The 12574-nt window shown below is 34.3% G+C and overlaps 1 protein-coding gene across 2 annotated transcripts in view; it reads right to left on the reverse strand.

Moving 5' to 3' along the window:
• Nucleotides 1-12574, reverse strand: part of LOC100374011 (tetratricopeptide repeat protein 7B-like) — a 57798-nt gene that overhangs the window by 19919 nt on the left and 25305 nt on the right. Inside the window, exons 11-15 of one of the 2 annotated variants that reach the window (XM_006814698.3) lie at nt 12363-12493; nt 9874-10034; nt 8604-8720; nt 5094-5191; nt 4794-4823 (exon numbers count right to left, since the gene is read on the reverse strand). In XM_006814698.3, the coding sequence (XP_006814761.1) occupies nt 4794-4823; nt 5094-5191; nt 8604-8720; nt 9874-10034; nt 12363-12493 (537 nt within the window). The remainder of the gene's footprint in view (nt 1-4793; nt 4824-5093; nt 5192-8603; nt 8721-9873; nt 10035-12362; nt 12494-12574) is intronic. The other variant, XM_085491396.1, reaches the window with a different exon arrangement.

Here is a 12574-nt window from a genome sequence, read left to right on the forward strand (position 1 = left end):
TGCGTGGAACTTCTATTCAGTTTAACTTCATGGTCCTTCTGTCTTCTCCTTGAGGGAAAATAATAATTATACAAATTGTAAACACATTGCAAAGACTCAACACAATCAGGAAAGGAAACCCAGACAACCATATCGTACTTCTGTTGAAATACACTTTTGACGGTTATCTATCAAAACCAGAAAAATTTTAGTAGTTCGAATTTTAAATGCAAGCGAGCGGGTGGTGATATTTCCGGGTTACAGGGACGAAAATAAAGCGGAAATTGTCCGGTCAAATTCAACAAGCGATCACAAAAGCGAGCGATTGAAAAGCGGACTACTTGTACTTGTTTATTGTGGATTTGACTCCGCTGAATACTGATAAATATCTGCTCTTTAAATAAGTCATTGAAAATGACACAGTCCTCATTAAATTTTTGAAAGTTCTCTTTGTGCTTATCATATTAAAGCGGAGGGGTTGTCGCGAGCGTGTCCTTGAAACTTGAGTTCCAAGTGGAGTATACAACAGATTGTTTATTTGCATCAAAACACGTGTTCCGTGTAGTAGTAATATGGCCAAAAATAAAAACAGCCATTATATTCGGCCATCTTTGATGCGATTATGAAATGTATGTATGATGTATGTGCCAAATACGAATGAAAATGGTACATAAATTGTGGAAATATAGTAGTTAGGCCAAAAAGTCAGATGGCTGTCAATCGGCCATCCTTGACCAGATTTTGAAACAAATTGTCATGGACATGCATCCTAACATGTATAAAGTACATGTATGTGCCAAATTTGAATGAAAACTGACAGAGCACGTCCAAGATACTGCATAAAAAAACAAACAAGATGCCTGCCAGTCAACCATCTTTGATCCAATTGCGAAATAAATCGTCATGGACATGTATCCTAGCATGTTTAATCTATGTACCAAGTTTGAATGACAACTGACAAAGCATGTCCAAAATACAACATTTTCAAAAAACAAGATGGCTGCCAGTCGGCCATTTTGAATCGAATTACTAAACCACTGCATGTGCATATGTCCCACATAAGGTACTAGGCACATGCAAAGAATGAACGGAATCGGTCCAAGGGATTCTGAGATATGACTCCGGACGGACGCACGGACGAAGACCGAATTATAAGTCCCCGTTTTTGAACGGGGACTAAAAAACGTCTCGCGTGGTTCTGTCCTCCCATGAACGCAACTACATCAACGTTTAATCATTCTAAGGTCTATGGTTTAATCCGGGGGGGGGGGGGGGGGGGCTACTTCCATAGAAGTGCAATACGGGTATGTGCCGCCCGACTGGGATGTCATTTCACGTTATTTTGTTTAGAAGTGGATAGCCATTTATCAAAGGTTTGGCTTAGAAATGTGTAGCATTTATTTACTTTTTCACAGATCCTTATATTCAAAGCCAAATACTGAGAAAGGCTGAATAAAATGCATTGCCCTGATAAGCTCACTGGTTGCGAAAGTTGTGAGCTGGGTGTTTTTTTTCTCGCTGAAAACACTGGTGTTTAGAAGTGGGTATATAAATAGAAAAAAAAATGGTTTAGAAGCGAGTATGGTTTTCGAGAGGTGGGCTTCACACCCTTACCCACTTAATGTGGAAGTACCCCCCCCCCCCCCCCCCCGGGGTGTGGGGTGTGTGTGTGTGGGGAGGGGTATAGGTGCTTAATCAAACACACAAGTCGTGATTTCCTCAAGTCAGCGGCGCACGTTCTAGGTCAAAGTAGAAACGTGCATTCCCATTTGTTGACAGAATCCTCATTATACACTGCAGCATTATATAGGGGGATTTTGCGAAGGGCCTACTTCATTACAAAACTGTTGAAATACCACGAAATTAACAAGTTTAATTGTTGTCCATGTCTTGTCTGGGACAAAATTAATTTGAATCCAGCCATTGTTTTCATTGGCTCACGTGTGAGTTCCTGTTCAGCGAGTCTATCTTTACTGATGATAATTGTACTTCTATGATTATTTCAACGCTAACATGTCCATTCTTATTTTAACGAAACATACAACTTTTCACTACTTATACAAGTAAAGTGGTTAGGTCGAAGTGTTTGGGGCATTGAGGATAAGTCTTCTATTTACCCGTAAATATTGTCTCTATCCCACTGAAGCAATGGCAGACGCTTCTTTGTTTCAATTTAATTTGATCGGGTTGCGTGTAAATACACTCCATGTGTGAGGGACATCACACAACATGCACTTTATTTCTTCACGTATACTATCAGTTCGAGGTGTGACTATTTTTGAAGCCTGCCATTGTTTTTATTTAACCGGCGGAGCGTGACACAAGAATTCCCCTTTATAGTCGCGACCTTTTTGTGACCAACCGTTTTTACTGACTACAATTATAATTCTATGATTCTTTTAACGCAGACCACGGGTTCATACTAATTTTACCGAAACAAAGAACAATTTTCACATGTTAATGTGGAATGTGATGGCTGTTTCATGAAGACACCTTCATGGCTGTTTATCAAATTATTGTGCTCTCATGTTTCCTGTGCAGTGTGAAGAGCAAACATTGATTCTATGCAAACGACTGAACGAACTTTTTGATATAAACACTCAAATGAATAATAAACAAAAAGCACTACATGGAAATAGTAGTTTAAGCTTCATTTATTTGCAACCTTCACAATGTTATCCGCGTATACTGGCCGACTGTACTTATACTTTATTAAACACATAAAATTCCCCAGGAGGAATTAAAATGGTTACATTTACACTAAACAAAACTAGACTAATAATACAAAACATTAAGACTAAAGTCATGTTTAAAAAAAATGATAATAATAATCGAAATAAAAAAAAATAAAAAAAAATGGTAATGATGAGTACCGGGTGGCATGCGCCGGTTGACACCTAAGCTACTAGATCGCGCTGACACCTATTTGCTATCATTATTTTTATATATGAATCGCCCCTAAAATAAAAGCTTCAACAGCATAATGCCTTAATAATCTAACCAACCATGTACGCACCATTTCCTAATCATAATAAATATTTGATTTTACCATGATAAACGCATTTGAACGTACGTTATTATGCAAATCCAGCCGTTGATCAAACTGACATTCCTGTAGTACCGAGGTCCCTAACGCATTCTAACGGATAATGTTTACCACTCACAAATAACTCATTTCACCCCTCGCATACACCCGTTTTCCCGGCCTTTGTTTTACCGCTCACAAACAACACATTTGACCCTTTGCATAGGCCTTTTTATGCCACTCGCATATGCCGTTTTTACCACTCACATATGGCATATTTTGCTACTTGTGACTCGCAACTTGGTACTCACATATGGCATATTTTGCTACTTGTGACTCACAACTTGGTACTCACATATGGCATATTTTGCTACTTGTAACTCGCAACTTGGTACTCACATATGGCACATTTTGCTACTTGTGACTCGCAACTTGGTACTCGCATATGGCATATTTTGCTACTTGTGACTGGCAACTTGGTACTCACATATGGCACATTTTGCTACTTGTGACTCGCAACTTGGTACTCACATATGGCATATTTTGCTACTTGTGACTGGCAACTTGGTACTCACATATGGCACATTTTGCTACTTGTGACTCGCAACTTGGTACTCACATATGGCATATTTTGCTACTTGTGACTCGCAACTTGGTACTCACATATGGCATATTTTGCTACTTGTGACTCGCAACTTGGTACTCGCATATGGCATATTTTGGTATAACATGAATATGTAATCAATGTTTCGTTCAGAATTGTCACCAATTCATGCTGTCTAAAAGATTTCTCTCAATTTTTTTTTTTTAAATGTTTTTGTGCCAGGCGACAGTTTCGAACATTGAATGTCACCTGACTTTTTTTCTTTTTTGTAAGTGCAAATTGCAAGTGCTAGTGCTGACACATAGTGCATTTTGCCACAGAAGTCATTTCCAGCTTGGGACTACATGACAAGGCTGTGTGGCCATCTCCCTATCAAATGGCAATTTTTAATGCACTATCCTGGCGTCAATGAGGCTCTGTCGTACACAAGCACCTGCAGACCTTAACCAAGGTTCCCCCAAAGTCGCATTCGCTAGTGAATGAATCTCGGCCAGTGGAATTGGCCTTCCCATTGAGTCTGTGGCACACTCACCCAGGGTAGGGGTCGACCCGTTTGATGTTCAGCCTAAGGTAGGATTTGAACTTGGGTCTACCGATCACGAGTCTGATGAGACAACCACTATGCTATCAGTGACCGGTTTCTCTCAATTTAAATTTGAGCATCTGGCATTCAAAATATTAATTCTAGCTTATATTAAAATTCTGAGAAAAATGGCTGCCAACCAGCCATACATATATATACATGTACATTTATATGTGAAACAATATTTCCAATTACAACACTTTTTTTTAGGATATATGATGTCATCTTTTTATTGCCTGAGGGGCAGTGTGTGGGAATACACTATACACAGAAATTGACAAGAAGTCAAAATCCAGTGACAAATTAAAATATTCCAAATTTTACTACTTTATTATAAGAATTAATAAAATGGCAGGCATTGGTGCAGAGTAAAGAAGACACTGTGATTCAGACCACATGCTATCTATTCTAGTAGATTTGAATGTCACGGCAGAGTTAGGATTTATTTCTAATCAAACAAAATTAGTATGCAAGATATAAGCAGATGTGATAAAATTCCCAGAATGCAGTGCACCAAATGGCAACCATGGCAACAAAGTGGATAAAAAAAAAAATCATCATAATAATAATACCACACACATAATGTCAATGAAATCACTTACTTTTGGGTGGGTTTTGTACATACTTTGCAGCTGTTTGCATGCATATGCAAAATGAAATAAAACAATGAGCACTTATGGTATAACACTACATGTACGATTGTGAAAAACTCTGAATCATCTTGGAGTAATGAATAAATAATGAAATCATTTTTTTTTTTCACAAAAGCCATATGAGGTTAACGAGAAAAAAGTAAGGAAATGAAGAATAATGATGGAGAAAAGCAACTATATCACAAAGGAACCAATGTATTTAAAAAAAAAAAATAATATGTATGTATATGGGCAGTTGGAGATTTTTACCTGAATCACGATCACTGAATTCAACAAGATGTATATGTGCCAAGCTTCTCTTGTCACTTGTAACCCTCTCCAGTAGGCCAGTACCGCGACTTGATTCACTGAGGGAATACAAAAAACAAATCATCACTGTGTTTTCTAACGTCCTGTCAATCGCCATGAGAAGGGAGGTTTTCGTACTTAAGGACTGAACTCTTCTCATTAACAATAGGTATGGAATTGACAATACACGTTTGATTTTTGAATATGACAAATGGTGGAACTTGTTGCACTATAAAGAAAAATGTGATATCCAGTCAGTCGTTCATCTGATTGCCATTTAAAGTGTTAATATAAAGTCTTGTATTTGTTGAAAGTTTGAATCAAATCTGCCAATGCATGATTAAAATACAGGAATACATTGATGTATAAACAAACAAACGAAAGGAAGAGACACATCCACATAGATGCACACACATGCACATATGGGCAAACAATACATCAAAAAATGACAAATGAAACATTTTAATCAACTTGTTACCAAATACAAGAGCATTCCCTGTTATCAGATCTACTTGCTGCAAACTCGGCCACCCATTATCATAACACCAGAAGTAAATATGATATTCAAAACACTTGTACCTGTTCTTTCAAATATCGTGCAACTAGCACGGCAACTAACTCTACATTGAGATTGCTCTGAATGTTGTAAGATCAGAACAACTGATATACATGTACCTACTTTGTTTCAAAATATTGTTGACGGCCAGGAAACTTTGTCTACAGTACCAACATATTTACACATAGAAATTATGTCTTGGCTGTAGACAAATGTCTCCAGGTACTCAACAATATTTTGAATCTTGCTGGTTTTCACTGTAAAATTGTTGCTGTAGATTTTATTGTAGGTTTTATATCCTGTGCATAAAAAATAAATAAATACAAATACAAATAATGTAAAAACTCAGCTTTGAGACTTCATCCAAACAAATTCAAGATGGACAGACATGCTTAAAGGCCCAATTCACTTGCCCCGGGCAAGTGTGAATTGGAGGTGTGGCTATGCTGATGAGTGTTGTTAATCACTTGCATAGCCTATGATGCATCCTGTTTCAGCGGTCCAACATCACATGACTTTGATTGACAGTAGTTAATTATTCAAGATTAGTAGCGCGTCCCTTTCCCCGGTTCGTGTTTTTGACTTTTATCCGCCAAAATCTCAGCTCGTACACTATTCATTGTCATAAATACTATGCACAGTCACTGCTGTAAAATTCATAGTCACATACATCCACTTTGGCACGACATAATCGACCTGTAAGTTCGAGAAAACGCGTTTTTACCGGAGCTTGGCAGGAGCTGTTTACTACAGCGTGACAAGCAAGGAAATAATCCCTATTGTTTAGGTGCGTATTTATAGTATACCTGGGCTTTTAAGCATCCAATCCAGTAACACTTGTAATTACTAGACTGAGTTTGTTACTTTGAAATACTAGACATCAAACATATTTTGCTGTATTCATTCTATTGTTCCCTTTGTTATTGATTCAACAGTAAATGATTCTAACAATATACAAATACATTTGTATAGTGGATATTATTATACAGACAGTGGATGTAACTACATAAGAGAGTAACAGAATAGTTGCAAGAATATTTATAGTCACATATGTCATTAATAATTTAAAATAACAGTCTATAGGTTTAATAGGGTAAACATATGCACTTTGAATACAGTATCAAGTGAAGTGATATCAACATGTGTATGCGTCAGTTGTGTCTACACCATATGCATAGTGGCATGTGATTTTCATGTCCATTGTCATATTAGAATGATTCAGTAAACAATAAATTGTTGTTTACATGCGTTTCTAATAGAACAATAACATAATAACTGTTCATTTCAATTTACTTAAAGATGTACTGTACAGAAAAAGCTTGATTAAAAAAAGAATACTGATTAATCACTAACAGTTTTTACATGTTATTGTAGCCCTTGCAACACTCAAAACACTTTGTCTGGTAAATTGTGTGCAACCACATACATGTGTATATGGCATGATGTTCAGCATAGCATGAGTAGAATATATAAATAGCTCATGAGTAACTACTGTAAAGGGGTTAATTATTCACTGGGTTTTAATTTTGCTTATTTCGCTGACTGGAAAATGCGCTAAATTAAAACACAGTGAATATGTAAAATTTAGCATAGAACACATATCGGTAATATCTAAATGATAAAACTGTGAATTTAAAACCCATTAAATATGCATGAAATGCTGAATAAGCAAAATTTAAACCCAGTGAAAATTAGTCATTTTACAGTAACCCTATAAAGAAGACAATTGGATGAAGATGGAGCTTTGCCTAAACAAAATAATTATTTTTGCAATTTCTAGTTTTAGCAGTAAAAATTACAGCATTTTTTTTTTAAATTTATTAAAATTATTTGAATGTTTTTATATACGATATATATTGATTTTTAGAATAAGATCCTAGTTTGGGCTTTTTTTTAAAAATTGTAATATGTATTTTAATAATTACTTATATTACATATATTTTAAAAAAAAATACTAGCAAATAAATAATACAATATAATTAAATACATATTTGAAAAAAAATAGGACTTTATTTTAATGAGATTGGCTCTAATGGCGGATGCCTGGATGTAATTTTGTTTTCTGGAAAGTGCCCCGCCTCACCTAGTGGCAGGCAAACCTAAGAGACTTATAGATACATTAAAGTGTAACCTCTGGTTCATTGATTTTAATTACGTTATATAAATGAGGTTTGGCTACTCGACTCAACAGGATCATCACTTCACATGTACAGCTTCATATTAATATTGTATAAAGATAGAGAACATAAATCGGTATAATTCTTTTGTACACTGCAACGGTTGATTGCACAAAATATACTATAAAATACTTTATTTCTGCTTGGAATTTCTTTTCACTATTTTTGCTGATAAAATCCAGAGAAAAAAAATACCTTTTTTCAACTCATCAAAAATTAGTGAAAATAAATTCTATACAAAACACCCAAAAAGTCTTTTCAGTGAAAAATAATTCCAGCTGAAATAAAATATTTTACAGTATTTCTTTGTGTGCATGATCTTCAAACGTCCTGTAAATGACAGATGTGTCCATGGTCATATTAAAGTTGCATTGTCAGCAAAATATTGTTAGAATTTTTTGACGAGTCAAGTAATACAAGTACCTCCTAAGTTAGTTGTGTTTTGCAACTCACAGCAGATTTTGAACAGCAATACATGATGAGATATATTGTAGTGGAGACAATAAAAAACTCGCAAATGCCATAACTTTTAGTTATTAGAACTCAGAATTGAAAAGGCTTTCAACCAATTTTTGCTAACAATGCATGATTCATTATATAATAAATGTCGTTTATGTGCAATTCTATTATTTATAACAGAGCAAATATGGTACACAGATAATAATACAAAATAACGAACAAACAAAATATTTGTTGAGGGGATAATCTCAATTATATAAGGGCAGGGGATAAACTTACTTTGACAACATGGATTCATGTGTTGATTTCCAGAGTTCTAGCATACGCTTACATGTCATCAACGCTTCCTCAGAATCATAAACAAACTCTTCTAATTTCACTTTAGTAAATAACAAACTGAAAATATAATAGGAAATTTGTAAAATTAACAATTTTGAGATGTTTATTTAAAATAGTAATTACTGACAGTTAGATGTGAATGGCGGTAATGACATTCTTTGTCAGTTAGGATCGAGCTAATTTTATGTGCATATCGCCATGATCGATGAAAACATTTAGCAAAACAAGTCCCAGTGTATTACCATATGTATTTAGAGATTTGAGTACTGTAAAATACTTCATTTTCACTTGCAACTCAGCAATTTAGCTATTTTCGCTGAAGGAATGATCAAGTGAAAATAAAATCTAGCAAATATACCCTTTTACCTATATTTAACATTCAAATCGTCAAAAAACAGTGAAAATAAATTCCATACAAAACACCCAAAAAGTCTTTTCAGTGACAATTAATTTAAGCTAAAATAAAGTATTTTACAGTAGTTCACCTGAGAGAAGTACATTATTAACTGTACCAGTATCCTGTATATTTTGATGGTAAAACATTGATATATACAATTCATCATACGTCATGTAGGCCTTTCACCTGCTGTTTTCATAAATAGCTATAATGAATCAATTAAAACTGCCATAAATTTGACAACGTCTGTTTCTTTCTAACACATGCAGAATCCAAATTTCATAAATAACACACATCTCAAGGGGGGATGAGTGTTCTCAAATATTGTGATTTACAGAAAATTCTACTAGGATTCTTGAAATATCGAGTCACAGTGACATCACAAAATTTCATTAGGCAAATACGGAAAATTGACACAGGCAAGAATGATATTAATTAAATAACTACCCGTATATTTACTAACTTACTTATTATAATTGTTGTGAGGGTCTTATTTATCTTATTTAGTATAATATGTAAACTGCTCAAATTAAAGAATTTCAGCGAAACTCATACAATTTGATAGCAGTGAATGTCAACTACATGGGTTCATTAATACTAAATTCAACTCTTGTCTACTTTAACAAATAGATCCAGAAAATTTTTTTTTTTTCATAATCATTTAAAAATCGTTTATTAACACCTGTAGCCAACCGAAAACTATGTACATTTGGTCCAAAATTACTAAGAAAATCCTAGAAAAATGCACGAAAATGTAAACAAGTCATAATGAGTTTTGAGAACGTTTAATTACAGTATATCGTGCTAGCATACCTTAGATTTGATGGATGACCTGATAATGCTATTTCTATGACTTTCAAGGCTTCCTGGTATTTTTTCTGAGCTGAAAGCAGCAATGCTAGGAGATGTAGCGATTCCAGGTGAGTGTCGTTCAGCTTTAATGATTTACGTACAAAACCAATAGCCTCAGAAATCTGCCAGCAGTGAAAATAAAATATTTAACACTATCATGAGACTAAGGCTGAGAGACTTTCTGACTAAAACGTTGGAATTTATAGGATATTTTTTTTCACTAAAAAGCCCACATTTTAGCATATGGGAGTTACCGTGTTTATTCTATATCCTAATAGCAACAGACTATTATAATTTTAGCATGGTAAAACGGGGTGGGATTGCAGAATTACATACAACCAAGGAGAGATTTACCTTCTATACATATATACCACGGCAAACTACAATACAAAATTTAAACCAAATCAATAAATCATTTTATACCTTGTTAAGAATGCATATTTTTGTGGTAATTCGAAAGACTTCAAATTCACTTATATCCATCATTATAATAATTATCCACTTGGCTATTTGGGTAATGGGGCAGGAAAACACAGAGTAGTGATAGGCAAATATACAGCAATGCATCATGGGAGACAGGTTAGACTACAATTACGAATACATCTGGAAGAATCTGGGGCATTTGAAGATATGGAAGAGAATTTCTACAACTTTACCAGAAATGTATTAAATGATCTGTTTTATTCAGACACTAACTAAATTCCAATTTCAGGTGTTAGCTTAAAAGTAGAGAAATAACTAACATCCAATTTAAGTTTTGCAATATTCAGTACACAAAGTTGTACAAAATTGGTTTAAAAATCAAGAAAAAAACAATACTTCAAGGATTTTAACAAAATTGCAGTAACATTGATTCTAAAATTGTGGTGAGAGAAAAAACAAGCAGCCTCTCGGCTGAGATAGCTCCGCTGTTAGCAATGCACATTTCAATTGAAGAACAGAAGATTTTATTAGAAAATGAACAATATGCATAGTATCAATGCAATGGGACTTGCTGTTTTCAACAAGAATTCAAAAATATTATTTTTCACCATAAATGATTGTGATTTTTAACAAGAAATTGAAAATATCACTTTTTACAAAAAATGACAAAAATATTCATCAAAATTAGAAAATTCAAGATATCATTATGAATCGAACAAATTTGAGAGAGGTCCACATGTAGTACCTATACATGTAATATCAAAGCAATTGGACTTGCGGTTTTTAACAAGAAGTTGAAAATATCACTTTTTACCAAAAATGACAAAAATATTCACCAAAATTAGAGAATTGAAGATATCATTACAAAATGAACAAATCTGAGAGAGATCCACAAGTACAGTAAAATCTGTATTAGAAGCCGCATCCCTAATAGAAGTCGCACACACTTTTTTAAAATAATTGAGAACAAAAAATTTATCATTTCTCATATGTGTAGATGCTCTAATAGAAGCCACATCCCGTCTGTTGCATTGTACCATTTCAATAGAAGACGCAGCTTCTAATACAGATTTTACAGTAGTACCTATATATGTAATATCAAAGCAATAGGACTTGTGGTTTTTAACAAGAAGTCGAAAATATCACTTTTTACCAAAAATAACAAAAATGTTCATCAAAATTAGAGAATTGAAGATATGATCATGAAATGAACAAATCTGAGAGAGGTCCACATGTAGTACCTATATAAGTAATATCAAAGCAATTGGACTTGCGGTTTTTAACAAGAAGTCGAAAATATCACTTTTTACCAAAAATGACAAAAATATTCACCAAAATTAGAGAATTGAAGATATCATTACAAAATGAACAAATCTGAGAGAGGTCCACATGTAGTACCTATATATGTAATATCAAAGCAATTGGACTTGCGGTTTTTAACAAGAAGTCGAAAATATCACTTTTTACCAAAAATGACAAAAATATTCACAAAAATTAGAGAGTTGAAGATATGATCATGAAATGAACAAATCTGAGAGAGGTCTATCCAAGGTACATATACACCAAGTATCAAAGCATTCAGGCTTGTAGTTTTCAAGAAGAAGTTAAAAAAGTAAAACATTGACACGGACGACGGACAATCACTCATATGATAAGCTCCGCTCAACAAAGTCGACAGCGGAGCTAAAAAAGTACCCGAATGAAAGATTGAGACAAACACATGATTGCAGACAGTGTCTGCAGACGAGTTTAAAGTGGTACTATATTTGTACAACTATTAACTATGCATGTATTTAGTTCTTTGGGATGCTTTAAAACTCATATAATTGTGTTTTTTTTTTAATTTAGATAATAGTGTAAATGAACAATAAATTTCTTTATCTCATTAAATATTCAATTTCCTGTGCAGCTTTTATTTGCTCATCTCGACGATTCACACGGTGAAATCAGACTACACCTGTCTCCGATGTGAGCGTTATAAGTAGGTACTAGAGAGCCAATGAGCTGATAAATCAATCAGTACGTACCTGCCTGACTAATGCGTATTGCAAACCGATATAGAATAGATGTTCATGGTTGTTCTCGTCCAATGAGTATGCTCTCATGAAAGCGTCCAGGGCTTTTTTTTGTAATTCCTGTCGTTCTGCTTGCAAAGGTGCTATCAATAAGAGAAACAAATATAAGAGTTCGCAGATTTTTACCTATTTCTGTCAGGAGAACATTGTATTTTTCATTAATC

Source organism: Saccoglossus kowalevskii, chromosome 2 (assembly GCF_978046115.1).
Source record: "Saccoglossus kowalevskii chromosome 2, keSacKowa6.1, whole genome shotgun sequence".
NCBI classification, from domain to species: Eukaryota; Metazoa; Hemichordata; class Enteropneusta; family Harrimaniidae; genus Saccoglossus; species Saccoglossus kowalevskii.